This window comes from Gasterosteus aculeatus, chromosome 17, assembly GCF_964276395.1.
Source record: "Gasterosteus aculeatus chromosome 17, fGasAcu3.hap1.1, whole genome shotgun sequence".
Taxonomy (NCBI): Eukaryota; Metazoa; Chordata; class Actinopteri; order Perciformes; family Gasterosteidae; genus Gasterosteus; species Gasterosteus aculeatus.
The window spans coordinates 21,129,192-21,148,945 of record NC_135705.1 but is presented as its reverse complement, the minus strand read 5'-3'; the positions used below and the strand labels follow the sequence as shown (position 1 = coordinate 21,148,945).

Sequence of the window (19,754 nt, the reverse complement as noted above, 5' to 3'; positions counted from 1 at the left end):
ATGGTTTGACATCATTTTAAGTCAAGTAATTGGGGATTAGGTGTCTTGCTCTGGGACACTTCGACTTGGCACAGGGAGCAGCCAGGATTCAAACCGCCAACCTTGTGCTGCACAGCACACCCTCCCTATCCCATGCGCCGCCTTCCCTGTCGTGGCTGAAATGTACAGATTATAAATATTTGTATTATTCAAAGTGTTCATTGCCTAAAAGTCATTTGAGTGTTAATCGTGACCGACTGCTCCTGAACGTGACGTCAGACGTAATCTCAGTTCATCCAGAACACCTGAGCTGTTCAACCTGGGAGTTTCTCATTGGCTCGTCTCTCCAAGTAACGTTGGAAAGTGTTATTTGCCTTCATGATTAACATTCTCTTTCCTTACATCTTGTTGTCTTCCCCATCTTTGTAATTTGAATATTTGACCAATGACAGTGTTTCTAAATATTTAATTTTGGTTTGTTTTACAGAGGCACTGAATTAGGGACGCCAGCCGTCTGCTGCGGTCAATTGAAAGTGTTCCATAGCGTATTGCTGCAGTTAGTTTATCTTGTTCTTAATGATTTATTTTTTCATTATTGTATACAAGCGGCATATTTTATGTTTTGTTCAGGGTTACAAATGTCTAACATTTTTTGTCTTAAAGGCATCTAATTAACTCCAACCACTATGACCGAAATTAGTTTGGTTGTCTTTCTTTAATTTGTGGGGAATTAAATGCAAAAGTATACGGTTATAAGTTAACGGTAACACTTTGGTATTTATAACAAAAAAACAGTAATCGCATGGTAACAAACTGTAATCCAATATACAACAACATACCGTAAATTACGGTGGGGCACTGTAAATAAAACAGTAAATTGCTAGCGTCGACTGCCAGTACATTGCAGTTAATTCAGTCAAATTCGTTCAAGTTTCCGGTAACATATAGTAATCAATTTTACGGTAACAGTGTTAAAACCATTTACGGTATTATACCGTAAAATAGCAGTAAATTCCTGGCGTCCTTGCTGCCAGTAAAATACCGTTGATTTACGGTGACATTTTTTTGAGTGTATTATTAATGAAAGAAGACCACACTGTTATTTGCAAGTGCTCAGAATGGATTAATGTGTCCAAACCGTAGATATAGATTAGGAGATTATCAGGTGTTTCTAAATGTTTATTTGACTACATCCTTATGAACAATTAATCAGATTTTTATGTATTTTTTTATCAAATTGAGAATAGAATAATCTAAATATCTTAACTTCTACTGCATAAAGCCAATATGGTTGTTGAAAAGCACCTCATTTCTTTTGGGATGTATATGTACATTTTTAGCCTACACTTACATCTGAAGGTAGGGATGTTCAAACCAAAGTATTAAACAAGCCTTGGTGCTAAATTACCGGAGTATTGACATGTCTTGACATTACTGGTGTTGTTATTAGCACTCTGAAAAACGTTGTCATGCAGCAGCAAGCATTTGCCCATCTTCCGTCGGGCTGAGCTCCTCCTACAGCCTCCACACACTGCAGCCCACTGGAGGCCCCTACAGCCTTCACGCACTGCAGCCCACTGGAGGCCCCTACAGCCTCCACGCACTGCAGCCCACTGGAGGCCCCTACAGCCTTCACGCACTGCAGCCCACTGGAGGCCCCTACAGCCTCCACGCACTGCAGCCCACTGGAGGCCCCTACAGCCTCCACGCACTGCAGCCCACTGGAGGCCCCTACAGCCTCCACGCACTGCAGCCCACTGGAGGCCCCTACAGCCTCCACACACTGCAGCCCACTGGAGGCCCCTACAGCCTCCACGCACTGCAGCCCACTGGAGGCCCCCACAGCCTCCACACACTGCAGCCCACTGGAGGCCCCCACAGCCTCCACGCACTGCAGCCCACTGGAGGCCTCCACGCACTGCAGCCCACTGGAGGCCCCTACAGCCTCCACGCACTGCAGCCCACTAGAGGCCCCTACAGCCTCCACGCACTGCAGCCCACTGGAGGCCCCTACAGCCTCCACGCACTGCAGCCCACTGGAGCCCACTGGAGGCCCCTACAGCCTCCACGCACTGCAGCCCACTGGAGGCCCCTACAGCCTCCACGCACTGAAGCTCACTGGAGGCCCCTACAGCCTCCACGCACTGAAGCTCACTGGAGGCCCCTACAGCCTCCACACACTGCAGCCCACTGGAGGCCCCTACAGCCTCCACGCACTGCAGCCCACTGGAGGCCCCCACAACCTCCACACACTGCAGCCCACTGGAGGCCCCCACAGCCTCCACACACTGCAGCCCACTGCAGGCCCCTACAGCCTCCACACACTGCAGCCCACTGGAGGCCCCTACAGCCTCCACACACTGCAGCCCACTGGAGGCCCCTACAGCGACCACGCACTGCTGCCCACTGGAGGCCCCTACAGCCTCCACGCACTGCTGCCCACTGGAGGCCCCTACAGCCTCCACGCACTGCTGCCCACTGGAGGCCCCTACAGCCTCCACGCACTGCAGCCCACTGGAGGCCCCTACAGCCTCCACGCACTGCCGCCCACTGGAGGCCCCTACAGCCTCCACACACTGCAGCCCACTGGAGGCCCCTACAGCCTCCACACACTGCAGCCCACTGCAGGCCCCCACAGCCTCCACACACTGCAGCCCACTGCAGGCCCCCACAGCCTCCACACACTGCAGCCCACTGGAGGCCCCCACAGCCTCCACACACTGCAGCCCACTGGAGGCCCCTAAAGCCTCCACACACTGCAGCCCACTGGAGGCCCCTGCAGCCCACTGGAGGCCCCTACAGCCTCCACACACTGCAGCCCACTGGAGGCCCCTACAGCCTTCACACTAGGCCTTTGTTGAAATGCGCATTCAAGTTTAATAACTTGACGTTACGTTACGTCAGACTCATTTGTGAGCAGTTTGGCCTTTGCCTTGTTGTTTAAAAGCAGAAACAAAATAGCATTGAAAGAAAATAGATGAAAGTAGGAGAATGTCAGCGACAACTTACTAAAACACAAGGACATGATTTGATAACTGAACAAATCTTTAATGAGGATGGTTTCAAATAGACTTCAGAGACTTGTAGGTGTAGTAGTTGGTAAGTTGCTGGTTACAAGTGTTGGGGTTTTAAGTAGAAGTGAATGTCTATATATAGTTTACTTCCATCTGATTGTGCTGCTTTGAAACACTTAAAGATTCATGTTGCTATTGTGACAATTTGCTGACAAGTGAGAGCTGCCTGCCTGTAGCACTGCTAATGAGGTTATCTTGATGCCATGAAGTGAAAATACATAATATTCATACAATTCGAAGATTAACTACAAGTACTACTACGCGTACAAAACCAGAATTGGATCTTATACACCTACAGTACATACAAAATGTAAAAACTGTGGTAATCTCAGGTTAGTCAGTTGCTGTCAGAGGGGCCGCTCAGCTCATCACACCATTTCACAAAAGCTTTGTGCAGGATCTCACAAGGTGTGTCATTAGAAATTTCTGCAACGACAGAAAGGAGAGCAAAAGAAAATGCTTTAAATACAATATTAATATATTAGTTGCATACAAATCATAACTATGTCAAATTAATCTTAAATTGGTTGTCCTTTATTAAAACCCAGCCTGGTGCCTCTTTTATGAGGTGAAAACACACCAGCAATAGTTCTCCAACCAGCCCTACCATGACCAGTTAAAGTGATCCTTACCCGCTTTCCCAAGACCAACCGGCAGAGGCATCCTGACCAGGCCTCCCGAATGCTTCAGCCTATCCTGCAGAGACTTCTGTATGAGCTCCATGGTAAACGCTGCATGCCAGACCGGAAGCTCCAGGCCCAGCATGCAGCTTATGATCCGTTGCTTTTCGTCTTCTGTCAACAGGCCGCGCTCTCTGGACACGTAAACCATGTACGACATATCGACGTTCACTGCCTCCCCGTGCAGCAGAGATGGGAGAACGTTCTGCATTCAAAAGAGATGGTGTGAGCATGTGGATATTTGCCCTGAGAATAGAATGGCCACCTTATTCCTGCAAGTTTTACGGACTTACACAGAATCAAATACATACAATATGCCTCATATAGTGTTGAGCCAGGTTTGCCATGAGGCATCATTACCATTTCTAATGCTGGGCTGATGAGATGGCCAAAGTCAACCAGTCTGTCCAGGTCATCCTCCCACAGGTTGGGGGCGAGCTCCTCCAGCATGGTTACAATGGCTATACGAGTCGCCTGCGATGCCGCCTGTAAGCAGTGGTTTCCGTACACGCTGTTGTCGGCCTGGAATTTAGTGTCTAGCAGCATGCGGCCGTGCGTCTCGAGAAGCTCAAAGAGGCCTCTGTGTTTCATCAGGGCCATCTGCAGGAGCACAAAGGAGGAATGGATGAGCAACCCAAACACAAGCAAATAAGGCTACGTCACATAACTTCACTTCTAGATTAGTGGCTTTAAAACTGCCACGACATTCTCCCCCCGCCCCCCGCCGAATACCAGTGCTTGGTATGTGGCCCGGTTTGCTTCAAGCTAAAACGCTCTGGTTTCACCTGTAGCACTAGTTTTGTTCGTGGCAGGGAGGCGTCCGTTTCTGCTCGTCGCATGAACACATTTCTTCTCTTCCATGTTCACAGCAGATGTTAGTAAAATGCACACGTGGTCTCATTTTAATAAGAACTTACTAACAATGTTTGTTAAGAAACTTGCGTAGGTAAAGTACAGAACCTTTCCCCCACCACACGCCCAGTGGTCTGCTGGGTCAGAGCCACGGGCAATAATAGTGCTTTTATCGCTGTGAAGCAGTTCATATTTACGGTTATCGACTTTTCGGGTAAAGATTCCACATTCAGGGACTTTGACGTACCTTCAACATTTCCGCCAGCCCGTTGGAGATGTGTCGTCGGGGAACCGTTTGCATGAAGGACAGGTCGAGGAAGGCTGCGGCTGGTGGAATGTAGGCGCCCAGCTTGTTCTTGCAATTTGCAAAGTTAACCCCCGTCTTGGCCCCCACGCTGGCATCGATGTAGGAGAGCAGTGTGGTCGGGACCCTGATGTACGGAGTGCGTCTTCGGTAGAGGGAGGCGGCCAGGCCCACTATGTCCAGGCACACGCCGCCACCAATGGCGATAATGGGCTCCGTGCGGCGGTCAAGGGAGAAGTTGTTGATCTCCTCCAGGATCTTCAAGGCCATTTTCATGGATTTGTTCTCCTCAGTGGTGGGTAAAGACAAGATCTTGTACAGAACATTGTTAGCCTCTAAATATGCAGTGATCTTTGTACCGTAGATTGTGTAGACTTCTTGGTCAACGACCAGGAAGCGTTTGATTGGCTTGTTTGATTTTTGAATGTCGTCCAGCTGCCGCGGGTCGGTGATGTGGCCCAGCAGGAGCGTGTCGTTGCTCGGGTCCAGCAAGTGCCGAGTCTCAGTGACTTTGTAGGTGAACACAATGGGGCTGACCACCGTCCAACTGGCGCCCTGCTCTGTGATGCTCTCATAGCTGCCACAAAAACACATGAACAAAGTAATCATGATGTTGGCACGAGTAACACTTGATGTCATGTGTACATTTTGTGTGTACTTTGTGCTCTTCACACACCAGTTCATTATCACAAAACTAATGCAGTTTAGTACAACACTGATGTTACTGAAATCTTTAAAAAGATTTCCCATTTCTGGAGACTGAATATAATGAAGGTACAAACATACACCAGACGCACAGAATGGGGAGATCAACAGTGTGTTATGATTATTTTTGGCATTATGATCAGTGTCAGAAGGCTTTTTTTCTTACATGGCAGTACTTTTGTTTGTTGCATTCCCGTCTCTTCATCTTAATCCAACACCTTTTAGTTTCCTTAGGTCACACACAACAGTACTTGGAATAGTCACGCCAACAACTAGTTCTAACCCAACTCCTACATGTATGGACTGATCTTAAGCCAAACACACCTTTCGAAGTGTTGATTGACAGCTAAATTAATTTCCCTGAAGATGGAGTACTTTTTCATTCCTTTCAAGGTGACAGAACTGCTACTTGTGACAGCAAGTCACAGGTCCAACTCCACTCATTGATACGCCCGAGGCTCTTGAGCACGGAGCAGAAAAGTATCAGTAAGGTGCAGCAGAGAAGCAGCGTTTCTTGTTTGACCACATAATGATTGATAATTATAATGGCTCCAATCAGCAAAATATCCAACCAACAGCCTTTTATATGTGTTTGAACTTTAAACAAAGGTGATGCGTTTCTACTAGTTGGCACAGTGGTGCAATGCATTTTGGCTCAAATAAGGATAACAGAATTAATGTTTTTTGACAGAGAAGAATTATGGGAGTGATGTAAAATGATGTACAGTGCCAAAAATGAGAGGTGTCCAACCTCTAAGGATCAGAGGTCAAGCAGGGTGGATGGCTCCACAGAATGGGACGTTGAACCTGGAGACCCCGGTTCAAAGGCTTTCTACTAGCAGGTTAATTAGTTGCCACAAGGCAACTTTCCTCAACTACAACCACAACATCAACTAAGTAGTTTAGTCAGATTTTTCCCCCGGACAGCATCTTACAACATCACAAGAGCTCCAACCACAGGTATGTTAAAATATAAGGAAGCTACTAAAGCGATAGATTTTAATCTCAACTTCTGTATGCCTGAATACAATATTATTATTGAATGCAATAATTTGTATAGAAACCACTTGTACTGTGCTTTTAACTACTGTATATCAATCCAGAGTATTTGTTGCAGTCTAATTTCATAAAGATCTGTCTTATGTCAAATATTGAGCCTTGCTTGTTACTTATTTTTAATCAAATAATGCTAAAGATTACTGTAATACTCACATTTTTGCAGCCGAAACACAGTCAGCTGTGTCCTTATTGACCTTGTGTCCCAGTTTACACTTCCACGTACCCATGACGCGCACTAAACTAAACTCAGTTTTCTTTTCTTTGGAATCGTTCCCTTTAAGATGGCCTTTTCCCATTATCGTGGTGGTAAGTGGACCTAACAGGGCTGAACAGAAGCAGCCACAGCGTTGATGTGAAGCGCACCATAGGACTCTTTAAGTAGTGTGTAACTGTTAGAGAATGCCCCCTGGCCAAGGGAGGAGCATCGCCGTCCGTCTGCCTCCCACGTGCACCGACTTATACAAGTTTTGTGTAACTGTGAGGTAACACCTGCTCTTCTGACTGACGAATCAGGCTGTGAGTATCGTCTTAAATAACTTGCTATGCATAAAACAAAGACATATACATATATACATATACACATATATATATATACATATCTTTAATTGGTTTTTATTTGAAGTTGTTTCTTTTCTTCATCTTGCCCTTTTGTTTTTAACCTCTCTTTCTCTCTCAGAATTGGTGATAAGCAGCTATTACATCTTTCACCATTCCTATTGCCAAATAAAGTCACTATTTAAGTGTTCTTTTCCTGATAACAAATCCTAGACCACACAACATATAAAAATTCTATATTCATCTTAATGAAGCTCAAAAGGCGTCCGGAAACCCGTACTATCCATGGTTCAATCTGCCACAGTCACGTGACATGCAACCTTTTGTGTGTGCAGCAACCGAAGGGCCTGTTCTCTGGCACAGCATTCCCTCCCAGCCGACGACTGACTGATTGTTGTGCTGTCTGTCCCACTTACAGTGCTGTCAAAAATAAATACCAACAACCGGGGCCTCAAAGGTATCATAGCGCTGAGCTTTCATACGGTGCTTTAAATACCTCCACAGAGAGACATCAGGTGCAGACCTGAGATCAGGTACATGGCTGGACTGTATCACGCTACGCAGTTGAGTTTGGTTTGAGTCCATTCATTGAGGACGGCTTCAATCAAGAATTCAACAATATTATAATGCTATTTTAACATGCGTCGTTCTAGATTTCTCTTCTTCAATCACATGCAAACGCACAGAGGTCATGCAGTGAGAAGAACATCGATTTCTGGGTCTTCAGGCGCTGCAACAGTTGTTCCCAGACTTAAAACTTTACTGTGCGTTTGCTACCAAACTTAACTGTTCATTTCTTCACTCATAGCCAATCCTGTCTCTCTCAAACGCACCTATTATTTGCGTCAACACCCTCCAGGTATTGGATTGAATCACATAAAGAGGAAAACTGGGCCCCTCTTTGATGCATTTTAACTAAAGAAAGTCGTCTCCATGACATGCCTCACCTTGCAGCTTGTGAGGGGCAACAAATACATCACGGCCTGAGGCGAATTCTTGCAGCCCTTTGACATTGTTTGGTTAAATAATCGTTCAGTGCCATGCAACGTTCCTGCGGATCACCTGGGTGGAGAAGTGCTCCCTGTGAATAAGAAGTATGTTCAGACGCGTCGTGTCGAACAAAATGACCTGTTTTGATCAAAGTGATTCACACTGTGAGAGTTTAAAAAAGGTTTCTAACACTGTGCAGACCCACACCAGCAAACGGCAGTCTGCATATTCTAAGCTACAACTATTTTATTTTGGTTCAACAGTTAAAAAGGGATTGAATTGAACAGTTTATTGTTCCAGTTAAATATTGATTGCAAAACAAGTCGGAAAAAATATGGAAGTACAGGTGTGTAATGAGTTTTTTGGAAATGCAACTCTTCTCTTTTTGGATTTACTATTTTCCCATAATAAATATGTGGTAAATTCCACATCTTTCTTTTCATCCCTTCATTTACATATACAAAATGAATGAATGAATCCCACACCCCCACCCCCTGTGTGTAATCCACGGTTCTCCTTCCCTTGCATGTTCCTGCATGTGTCCACTTGTTAGCAAACTGTTAGGAGGTTACAGGTAAACACTGGCAACAGGCAGTAGAAATGCTCCCAATGTCACATCATAGTATAGTACAGTGTAGTACAGTATTGTATACTATACTGTATTATATACTATACTGTATACTGTATATACTATGCAGTATAGTATAATGTAGTATAATAGAACAATGTAGCGCTGAGATGAATGGAGGTAATAGTTTGAATGAAACTTCCCCACCTTAATTCGGCTGACGGTGTCGTAACCGTAACTCTCTCACGTGCTTTTTTTTCACCTGTTGTGTAAGCCACAAGCCACGCCCCCTTTACGCAAGGCTCTGCATAGCAGTGGTGATATAACCAAAAGTCTGCCACCACGTTGCAGGCGACTTGCACCGCGGCCGACAGGTGCCCGAGATCGTCCCGCCCATACGCGCGCGCCACGATGTCCGAAAAAGGTACGTGATATTACTCCATTACGGCCCGGGGAGGCTCATGGAGCCGTGCGTCCGTGCGTCCGTCCTGGTCCGCGTCACCACGAGACGCGAATGAAATACGGACCGCGATGTAAAAAGTCCATAACGTGACACGCGCGTCTTTGTGTGTGAACGTGGTTTAATGCGGGTGAATGGCGCGCACGGTTAAGATACGCACGTCACATTTAGGTTCATATATTGTGGCATGATTTGTTTTTTATTACACGTGATCGGTTTCAGTAAAAAGTCACAGACCAAAACCTTTAGAAAATGGTGTTATTATAATGCATGTCTCCTCGCCTACATCCCCTGGAGCTGCTCTAGACTGAATAACTTCATGCCCCCCCCCCCCCAGTTCCCGACACCCCGCTGGAGGTCCTCGTGCATCTCCTGACCAGAGCTAAGGAAGCGGCCGAGGCGAGCGGCGCGGTGCCGGAGGAGGTGACGCGCCCGCTGCAGAAGGCTCTGGACATCGCCAGCGGCCTGGACGTCTACCTGGAGACCATGAGCACACAGCAAAGTGAACCTCTGGCAGAGCTCTACAAGTATGTGCTGCCCTCCTGCACCTGTCACTCAAAAATGCTGCGTGTGGGATTGGATGTGTTAATATTGTCTTTCACTGTCTCTCATTGCAGTAAAACCGTCTCCCATGACTGGGATCAAGTGCACAAGGAGGGCAAAACTAAATTCCGCCTTCCTAAGGAGTGCATCACTGGACATGTTGAAGGTTTGTCACTGACATGCTCGCCTCCACACGGTCGTTATTTACCGTGTTTTCATCTGTTTGGATCATTGCTGTCGGATGTGTGTGTCTGTTTTTTTTCTTTGTGCCAGGCCAGACCTTGAAGATGCTGATCCACATGAGTCAAGCTAAGCGGGTTCTAGAGATCGGGATGTTCACCGGCTACGGCGCGCTGTCCATGGCCGAAGGTCTCCCCGAGGACGGCTGCTTAGTCGCCTGCGAGCTGGAGCCGTATCTCAAAGACTTCGCTCAGCCCATTTTTGACAAGTCTCCACATGGCAGGAAGATCACTGTGAGGACGGGGTCCGCCATGGACACCCTGAGGGTGAGACCATCATTTAATAATGCTTTAGGAAACGCAGAGGAGCATCTTGCTGTAATGAATGTCTTGCAGTGGTAGATGGGTTGTGTTATTTAGGGTGCTTTGCATAAGGACAGAAGGCCGGTTAACACGGACTCTTCTTTCCATGTGTGCGTGTTAATAAGTTAACATGCTGCGGGGCACACAGACGGTTTTTAATAACTTTTAGTCTCCTCCAGGAATTGGCTGCCGCAGGTGAGCAGTTTGACGTGGTCTTCATTGATGCTGACAAGGACAATTACATCAATTACTACAACTTCATCCTGGACAACAATCTGGTGACATTGCGAGGGGTCATATGTGTCGATAACTCGCTGTTCAAAGCCAAGGTTTATCTGAAAGACACAACGGACAGCAATGGACTGGCGCTCAGAAAGTTCAACCAGTTTGTGTGTGAGGACCCACGTGTTGAGCAGGTACATTTCACACGTGCTCACATATGCGTGTTTGTGCCTGCTGCTTTTTTGGGGTTTTGTAACAATGTCCTTCTTGTGTCAAAGGTCATTATCCCTCTGAGAGACGGCATCAGCGTTATCCGTCGGGTATCTACGGCCTCCGAGTGTGCAAGGACACAGGTACTGTTTGGATAACCCCAGTGACCGAACCTCCACGAATCCGCGGGATCAAACGTGATTGCGCCATCGCTGCGATCGCCTCGCTCTCACTGAACCGCTCTGCTTATCGCGTCTCTTTGTGCGCAGAGTAAAATAACAGACGACGAGGTTTTCCGCGGGGTCAAGGGGCTCCCCATTCTCCATCGGCTGCGTCTCGATGGAAAGGTGGCCTACGTGACCGGCGCCGGGCAGGGCATAGGCCGCGCCTTCGCCCATGCCCTGGGGGAGGCCGGCGCCAAAGTGGCCGTGGTGGACCGGGACCAAGATAAAGCCGAGGCGGTGGCGAAAGAGCTCCTCCTCAAAGGTGAAGAGGAAGCTGTGCTGATGCAACCGACGCAGGCTTAAAGGGGCCAGTGGGCCCTTTAAGCCTAAAGGGGCCCTTCACATTTTTACGCTAGCTGAAGGTCACCGGGGTCGCGCTTGGGAAGGTAGTGGGAAGCTCACTGAGAGAATAGTGATCACTGCTTCAAACAATACTTACCGAAACCCAAAGGGATTCAGTTCACGCTCATTGTCAGATACGAAGAACCACTCTCACATTAGACATTTTGGAAACTGACCATATTTGTCATTTCCTAAACAAAAAATCAACTATTAAAATATTGATTAATGAAGATGCAGCTCGTGCATTTTGTCTCTCCTAAAATAAAATACTACCTAGTTAGTTTGGTGTGACTTCTACTGTGTATTTTCTGTATTAGTATTAAGCTCCAGCTTCCTTTGTGAAGCATAATTCAATTCCCTTTGAAGTTATGTCATTTTAACAAACTTAATTAACAAAACTTTGAAAAGTGAAGTACCTTTTTCACAAAGAAAACATGATTTATGGCAAATGGACCCGGCGTTCTGCTTCTACAGTATATTTAATTGACACTACAGCCGAATCAGGGAGTGCATCATTAAATGATTGGTTCAGATGCGGTTGTGTATGATGAAGACCTACAAGTGGTGATACTGTACATGTCAACATGTACATACAACAACTGTCAATCTCATGACTCCTGAAGGAAAATGAGTGTATTCATTTCCACGTGGAACCGGTGAACGCCGTCCGTCTGCCCTGACAGACGGGCAGATGGACGGCGTTCGGTCCTCTCGGTACTCAGGCAGTAGTTGGTGGAACAGCAGCACCTCCTCAGTCCCGATGTGCGTCCATGCAGACGGGGTCTGTTCACTTGCGTTAAGTGTGCGTGTGCTCAGGACCCACCAGCAGGTGGCAGCACACTAAAGCGTAAACTACTGTTCCTCTCAACCCACCGAAAATCTCTTCCCCAAGAAACAATCAATGCAAAACGTTTTGAATAGTATTTATTATAACAACTTTTTTCACACGTCACCAACGACATTCTCATTTATCAAATCAACCTGTAAAATGTTGCTTGTGTCCTGCACAAGATGTCCACCGTAACTCTAACGGGCCCACGTGTTTTGGGATACAGGCAGCAACGCCGTCGCAATCACAGCCGACATCAGCAGGTCGGAGGACGTTCAGAGGATGATTGACAGCATTGTCTCCAGATGGGGGTCAATCGACGTCGCCTGCAACAACGCCGGCATCAACATGAACTCTGCCAGTGAAGACACCAGCCTGGAGGAGTGGGACCAAACCTTCAACGTCAACCTGAGGGGGACCTTCATGTGCTGTCAGGTGGGTCAGCAGCTGTGGAACGCACACCGGTACACTTGTGCATGGATCACTTATTTAAGGTATATTTTGGTTTGTTGCTGAAATTATTTTACGGAACTTTAACAAGCAACGACTTCTAATGTAAAAAGTGTGTGGGATTTGTTATTTATCTGATTCTAGTTATTAAAACACATGTGTGTCTCTAGTCCAATACAGCTTTTAAATGGTATTTGTAGCTTTAGAAGTGGCATCATTTTCTTAATACACAAAGGATCAATTAATGCTTTTCTTCATCATTGAAGCAAACTCACTGCTCAGCAGGCAAAAATGATGCAAAACCACAGAGCTCCATGTTTATTCCTATTTACATAATTACATTTAGTTCTGTATGAATAATGGAGAGTTAGATGGAATTAGTAATCATAGATATTATTATTTATAAAAAAACAATTCTGCCAGAGAAACTGTGCATAAGGAAGCAAATTGATAACGTTTGTTTGTGTCAGAACTTGTTAAAGTGCAACCTATTTACCTTTAAGATTTAGCTGCTCTGTCGAGACTAAAATGTATTCTAAACTAAGTGTGTGTGTGTGTGTGTGTGTCTAAGGGTGGTTAAACCACTTTTGTGTCTCAAAGGGTGAGCGAGTTGTCTTGTGTTGCTCCGGCTTACGGCAGCACATCACACGTGTTTAATGTGCCTCTTCCCCCTGAATCCTCGCCTTAGGCAGCAGGTCGAGTGATGTTGAAGCGAGGATACGGCAAGATTATCAACACGGCCTCTATGGCCAGTCTAATAGGTGAGTTCTATTCCCCCACCTTCTCCCTGGAGCCCCTCGTGTCTGCTTTTAATCTCTCCGTTTCGCGTGGAGGGTTTGGTCGAGAGGGGGAGGGAGAGGAAGAGGGCAGCGATCAAATGAAATAGTTTTTATCCAGCGACAGTCGTCAGAACTGACTTTGGACCATTACATTAGTTGAAAAGAGGAAAAATTATGTTATATATATATATATATATATATATATATTGATAATTTAGAATGACCTTTCACCCCAGTTAACTGTTGTATGGTGATGCACAGCAGGGGAGTGTCTGTGATTGCGTCTTGCACCGGCGCTTTTGCATCATAATAAACATCCTGTCTCCGCGGAGCCGTCTGCAGGATGTGGAACCTGACGTCCATCTTGGGAGGGTTGTGTTCCTGTGCCCGCGGCCTTGTTTGAACAGACTCTCAGAGTTTAGAGCGAGCCCCAGAAAGAGCCTCTGATGTCCCCTCCACCCCCCTCCGATCCAACAGGTTCCTCCAGAGGAACATCGACACGTTATCAGCTGTCAATTCGCCAGTAAACCGCGGCGCCATATGGGCCATGCTGGTAAATAGGCCTGATCCATTACTCACATTACGTACAGTCCTTCAGGAATTTGCTTTATTGGTCCGGACATCTGTTATAATATTGTCATAATGTGTAATCAGACAGGACCTGTAGAAACCGTAAATGCCCAATTAAATGACGCTTTTTGTCCGTCTGTTGGTGTGTGTGTGTGTGGGGTGGGGGGGTTGCACACAAACACACACTTCAACAGACGGACAAAAGTTGAAGTGTGTGTTTGTGTGCAACCCCCCCACCCCACACACACACACACACACACACACACACACACACACACAATACCATCGAACACCAATTCTGTTTGTCTCTGAATAACCGCCGGCAGCACAAAGCCCCCCTGAAAGGCAGAATCCTGTGCATGCGATCACAGTCGGCTGCGCGGTGACCTTACACGGGGATCGTGTCACCTGCGGATCTCGGCGCCATCGCAGCGTCCGTTACAGCGTCCGTTACAGCGGCCACGCCATCCTGGGAAACCAGTGCATCATTTGAACTCTGCAGGAATTCAAACGGAGAGGCGTGCCTGATAGAGAGGATGTTTTCTCCCCCTTGAAATGGGCAATAAGCAGCGGGGTGAATGTTAAAGAGGGCTTTGGAGATCGCTCTCCCTCTGCCGCCCTTTTCCCTTCTCGGGGATTACTGCTCTTTAAGACGTGCGAAAAACATCAATGCGGGTTTATTTAAAGGATGAAGGCATTTTCTGAATGGTATTTTGGGGCCGTATCACCAGGTCTGGAGCGAGGATTAGTGCTGTTAGGCGTTTTGAGCTGTGTTTCCTGTCCTGATAAGTCGGATTTCACCTTCAATCTGCGTGTAAGCCCTGGGCTCCGCTCCTCTGAGGTCCCGGCCTCCCCTTATCCAGCCCGGCCCAACCTTCCAATCCTCCGCCGTCTCCGCTCCACGCACCACCCCCCCACGGAGCAGCTGCCCCACACTTTTATTTTATTTTTTTACATACATTACTTATTTCTCCCTTTCTTCATCCAAATAATGTGCGCGGGCCTCCCCCCCCCAGGAAGGCTTCCTGCCTCTGCGCAGCTGGCCGGTATTCATCATCCCGGCGTCACACTGAAGCCATTTGGCAGTCAGATCGGCGGGTGACGAGGTTAACTACTAAAGTTGTATGTAACTCGGAGCGCTCCTCGTGATGATTAATCAACCAGCAGAAAATGAGCCCCTGTCCCGTTGTCCCATGCAGCGTGCAGCATCTGTGATGGTCAAGGCAAACAAATGGCTCCATCTTTTGTTGCTGAGGACGGAGCATAACTGGACATTATGAGCAATTTATTTTCCGTGACTTTGTCCTCGAGTCCCCAGCAGCTAATGGAGGAGCTTTTTATGAGGATCCACAAGAAACCGCAGGAGATGCAAATACAATGTGTGTCTTCTCAGTTATAATTAAATTACTCCTTAAAAATAAAATGTCTTTATAAATGACCACCTGAGAACTGTGCACTCCATTGTTAACAAACTGTGCGTTTAGGGTAACGGGTTCTCTTTACCGCCCTGCAGTCCCCCACCCGCAGAAGCAGCTGTCCTACAACACGTCCAAGGCGGGAGTGGTCAAACTGACTCAGACGCTGGGCGCCGAGTGGATGGACAGAGGAGTTCGTGTCAACTGCATCTCACCGTGAGTGGCGTCTTCTCTTCTGCCAAAAACCACAGCGTTGTGGGGAAATTGTGCTGCCAAAAGCAAAGTGGTGATTAGAGCGTTTGCTTTGCCGTAAAGAGCCGCGTTTGAGGACGATGCACCAACTTAAGTCCTCAAACAAAACACGCGCGCTTAATTAGATGACGTCTTGAGGGATGAATCAACCAAACACTTGCTCTAATTGTTCTTTTCAATTAGGGAATCAAATTTGCAACCTCACTCCAACAATAGCGCCTTGTTTGTCTATGAAGCTGAGCAGGGGGGAGTGTGTGTGTGTGTGTGTGTGTGTGTGTCACAGCCATCCCTGAGTAAATCCGTACGGTGGCACCAAGCAAGCAAGCCAGGCCCCGTCACAGCCGAGAACAAAGCCCCCGCACACCCGCTCCCCTTTATTTATCAGCTGCTTGTTTGCTCATTTTAATTTGCAGAGAAGTAATTGTCTCTTTCTTTAACCCCCCCCCCCAATAACCCCCCCTCCCCTCTCTCGCTAACCAGTCGTCTCAATGGGCCGCTGATTTCTTTGAAGTGACAATCGGTAAATATGCAAAAAAAAAGGGGGGGGGGGGGGCGACACAATTAGCGCTCCTGAGGTTGACTAGAGCCCGATTCCTTTGGCAACTTTAGCCGCGGCCGCGATAAGCTGCATTATCTATAAAATTGGCTGAGGGAAAACAGCACCTCCGATTGCCAGCAAAGGTTCCAGATAACAGGGCAGCTGAAGAGAAATATAATTGAGGTGGAATACGTTAACCAAGGTGTCGCACGCTACTTGGAAGTGCTAATTTAGTGAAATGTTGGAATTCCATATCAAGGCGGCAGGATGCGGCGCAGTGATTTGGGCCTTGCGGCTTGTAGTCACTGTCACGGAGTCAGAAGTCGTCTCGTAATGGGCGCAGGCTGCCGTGGTGACATGTGTATTCCACTGTGAGCTTTGATACCTCATTCATTGTAGAAAGGGGGAGAAATGCATTCATGTATTCGTCTCGACGCCGGTGCAGCCACAAAACACCTGTTCTCTTCTAAATCCCACCTAAATACTGTATCGACATCAGAGGAGCTCAGGCACGTTTCAATCACCAGTGGCGTGTAGTAAGTGCGTAACCGAAGGCTGTGACAGCCGGGGGCTCTGCGATGTGCCGGCAAACCCCGTCAGAGATGCCACGCCTTTTCTTCAAAGTGTAATTGCCTTTGTTTTTGTCACTAAAGTGGTGGCTCTGAAATAACGCTGGGTTCTGAGCGGTGATGCCTTCTCGTCTCATTGTGTGCGTTTTGTTTTTCTCCCCCATCCTCTCTCTCTTTTCAGGGGGATTGTTGACACCCCTCTCATCCACTCGGAGAGCCTGAGGCCTCTGGTGCAGCGCTGGCTGTCAGATATCCCTGCTGGTAGACTGGCTCAAGTGACAGACCTGCAAGCTGCAGTGGTCTACTTGGCATCTGACGCCTCCGACTACATGACAGGGCATAACTTAGTCATAGAGGGTGGGCAAAGTCTGTGGTAGAGGGGGGCAGATGGAGAGATGAAACTTTTCTTCTGTTTGCTTAGTGTCTGGAATAGGCGGCACTGGGAGTATTTCCCTTTGGTACGTTCACATCCGTCTGTGCTGGATTCTCTTGTTAAAATCTGTATTGTGATGCGATAACTGCTGCTGTGTACAGAAGCAAAGCCCCCCCCTTCTGTTGGACCTCATTTGGGTTTAATCCCCTTTGAATTGTGCCATGATTCAGATATAAGAAGTTTGCAACGTCATACATTTGTCGTAGCGTCATTTAGATTTGCGTGGAACCTTTAAGTGAATCTGTCGTCCCAGCGACGCACATCGCACACCTCATGTGCATCGCCTCAAAAGGGATCAAATCATTATTTGTCTACCAGACCTTTTTCTCCCAAAAGCCTGTCCCATGTTGGTCCAACGGAACGGAGGTATCTTCACCTTTCTGTAGCTGCGTTCTTCTGTCACGTGTTCATGGCGTGAACATTTGAGTGCATCATGTCAAATAGAAGAAAGACGCACAATGAAAATCACTGTGAAAAACTCTACCTGTTTCTTGAAAGGTGTCATTAGTTTTGTTATCATTATTTTATAGTTCCAATGCTGTAACAATCAAAACACTTTTGGTAAATGTTAATTTTGTGTTAAACATCATGAATATACATTGTCCAGGTTGTTGTTTTTTCATATCACGCTGTCATACAAAAATGTGTTTTGAAGCAGTTGCAGTTTTCTACTAAGATGAACCAAGATGCAGGTCCTTTGGATGTGTACATGCACAGGTGGAACGTGTAACTGACCAAATAAACGGGAACAAATCAGCTGCAGAGTTTGCTACTTGTTGTCATTTCAGCCCCACGCGGGTCGGCTCCCCGGTGACCAGCCGGCGAGCAGGATGCCGCGGAGTTGCATTGTGCCCTTTGACCCTCAGCTTGTGTACCGTGTGCAGGATTTACAGCCTCCCGGGCCGCCGCTCTCCGGCTCTTTCTTGTCAAATGGTCCCAGGCAAGTGGTGCTTGTGAGCGCCATCTTAATTGCTCCATTAACAGTTTTTGCGCTGAAAAACAATACTTGAAGGCGAGGTCAGCCGAGGACGGGACCACAGACACTGTAATTATACGAAAAGTAGCGGCCAATTAGCGCCCTCTGCAAAGTGACACTGTTGCTGTTTATGAGCAACTTCAGCTTCTCACTGTTAGTGACCGGTTGCTGATTTACATAATTGAGGGATTGGTCATTAATGGGAATGGCGCGTGAGAGGATCCCATTAAGATATGGAGTGAGATCTGATCATCTCTTCTGCTCTGTGCTATTTATCTCCGGCTGCATTGGCACATTAGAAATTATTGGGATTCTTATCCTCATACTTGACGGCAGAGTATCAAAGTTTGCCGCAGCGCGTTCATGGAAGGTCTTGTTCTCACAAAGGCAGATTGTCTTGTTTTCGGGCCGTTGGGCCGTCTTGCCACTGAGGGGCAGTATGAAGACAGGCAGCAGACAAAAGGGTCACGTGTTACAATAAGAGCTTATCACATTATTTGCTACCATCTAAATGTAATAACGGTTAACTTGGTCTTACGTGCATGATATGAATATGTTCACCTCCAATTCCAGTGTGCAAACAGCTCAAAGTGAGAAACAAATCAAAGAGATGGTGAATAAAAACATTTTCAATTAAAAGTGGTTTGATAGGGCACAGTTACATTTCAAATGCATAAAATGTGAGTTAAATCGTTTTTCATGAGGAGATACGAGTAGCCTTTGGAGGCCGGAGACAATGAAGTGCAAAGAGGAATCTATAACACTATAAATGATCAATTCCAAAATGTATTTGCATCTATGGACCAGTTAACATCCTTGTGATTTTTCATTTATTTTAATAGTAGCTGCAAATAAAGTCTACTGGAAGGGATGAAAACTGTTATGTTTTTCACGATATTACGGAGACCTTGTTTTCCTTTATAATTATATAAAAAGGACCACATCCATAGTTTCTGCAGCAGAATGTGATATCCCCTCGAATGCCATGCAGTGGGCTGCTTCATGAAGTGTAAGTAATCTTGGATCTATTATTTATGACCTCCTTTTGCCACCATTACACTGCCGAGCGGGACTGCGTTGTACGAAGCGCTGTTGTGCCAAACAGTTCTCCCACAGAGAAATAAAGGGCGCTGGCGACCTCACACGTTGATAGATGCTCGGCATAAAACATTTCACAGCAGCAGGCGTTCGGGGGGGGAACCGGCACAGTGAGGCAATGTGCTGCTGAGCGGCCAAAAGGACACACGGGTTGATGGAAGACATACTAACATTTGACAATATCAGTACACTCTTATTGATGGATCAGGGCGTCCTGTTACACCTTCTCAGCGAGGCGTTTGAGGATGAAATGTTACACCTTATAAATGGAGTTGAGGCCCCTAATGCTATTGTCTAAAGTAGGACGGTGCAAAAGGAAAACGTCAACATTTATCTTCCAATAAGGGCTGACGTTCCTGTGCGAACTTCTAAATGATTCAATTTCACTGATTTACCTCATGAAAAATTTGATCGTCATTTTGCTTCAAAACAAAAATTGAAACCTCTTAAACCCGCAGCTTGTCCAATAGAAGAAAACCCGCTCAAACAACAAACCTAAAATAAATCTGAGCTGCTCCTTAACCGTCGATGGAGAT

At 46.7% G+C, this 19,754-nt stretch overlaps 2 protein-coding genes across 2 annotated transcripts; one reads left to right on the top strand and one right to left on the bottom strand.

Moving 5' to 3' along the window:
• Positions 1-3,006: 3,006 nt before the first annotated feature.
• On the bottom strand, positions 3,007-6,964 carry eevs (2-epi-5-epi-valiolone synthase). The gene is made up of 5 exons (XM_040204808.2): positions 6,807-6,964; positions 4,833-5,466; positions 4,094-4,333; positions 3,686-3,938; positions 3,007-3,479 (listed from the first exon to the last, which is right to left on the bottom strand). The coding sequence occupies exons 1-5, from the start codon at positions 6,947-6,949 to the stop codon at positions 3,391-3,393; spliced, it is 1,359 nt and encodes a 452-aa protein (XP_040060742.2). The 5' UTR covers positions 6,950-6,964; the 3' UTR covers positions 3,007-3,390.
• Positions 6,965-7,045: 81 nt separating this feature from the next.
• Positions 7,046-17,900, top strand: LOC120835675 (uncharacterized). Its single transcript, XM_040204807.2, has 12 exons — positions 7,046-7,169; positions 9,118-9,190; positions 9,564-9,753; positions 9,844-9,935; positions 10,043-10,275; positions 10,491-10,727; positions 10,812-10,886; positions 11,013-11,229; positions 12,365-12,573; positions 13,277-13,349; positions 15,451-15,568; positions 16,893-17,900. The coding sequence occupies exons 2-12, from the start codon at positions 9,178-9,180 to the stop codon at positions 17,086-17,088; spliced, it is 1,653 nt and encodes a 550-aa protein (XP_040060741.2). The 5' UTR covers positions 7,046-7,169; positions 9,118-9,177; the 3' UTR covers positions 17,089-17,900.
• The last annotated feature ends 1,854 nt before the right edge of the window (positions 17,901-19,754 follow it).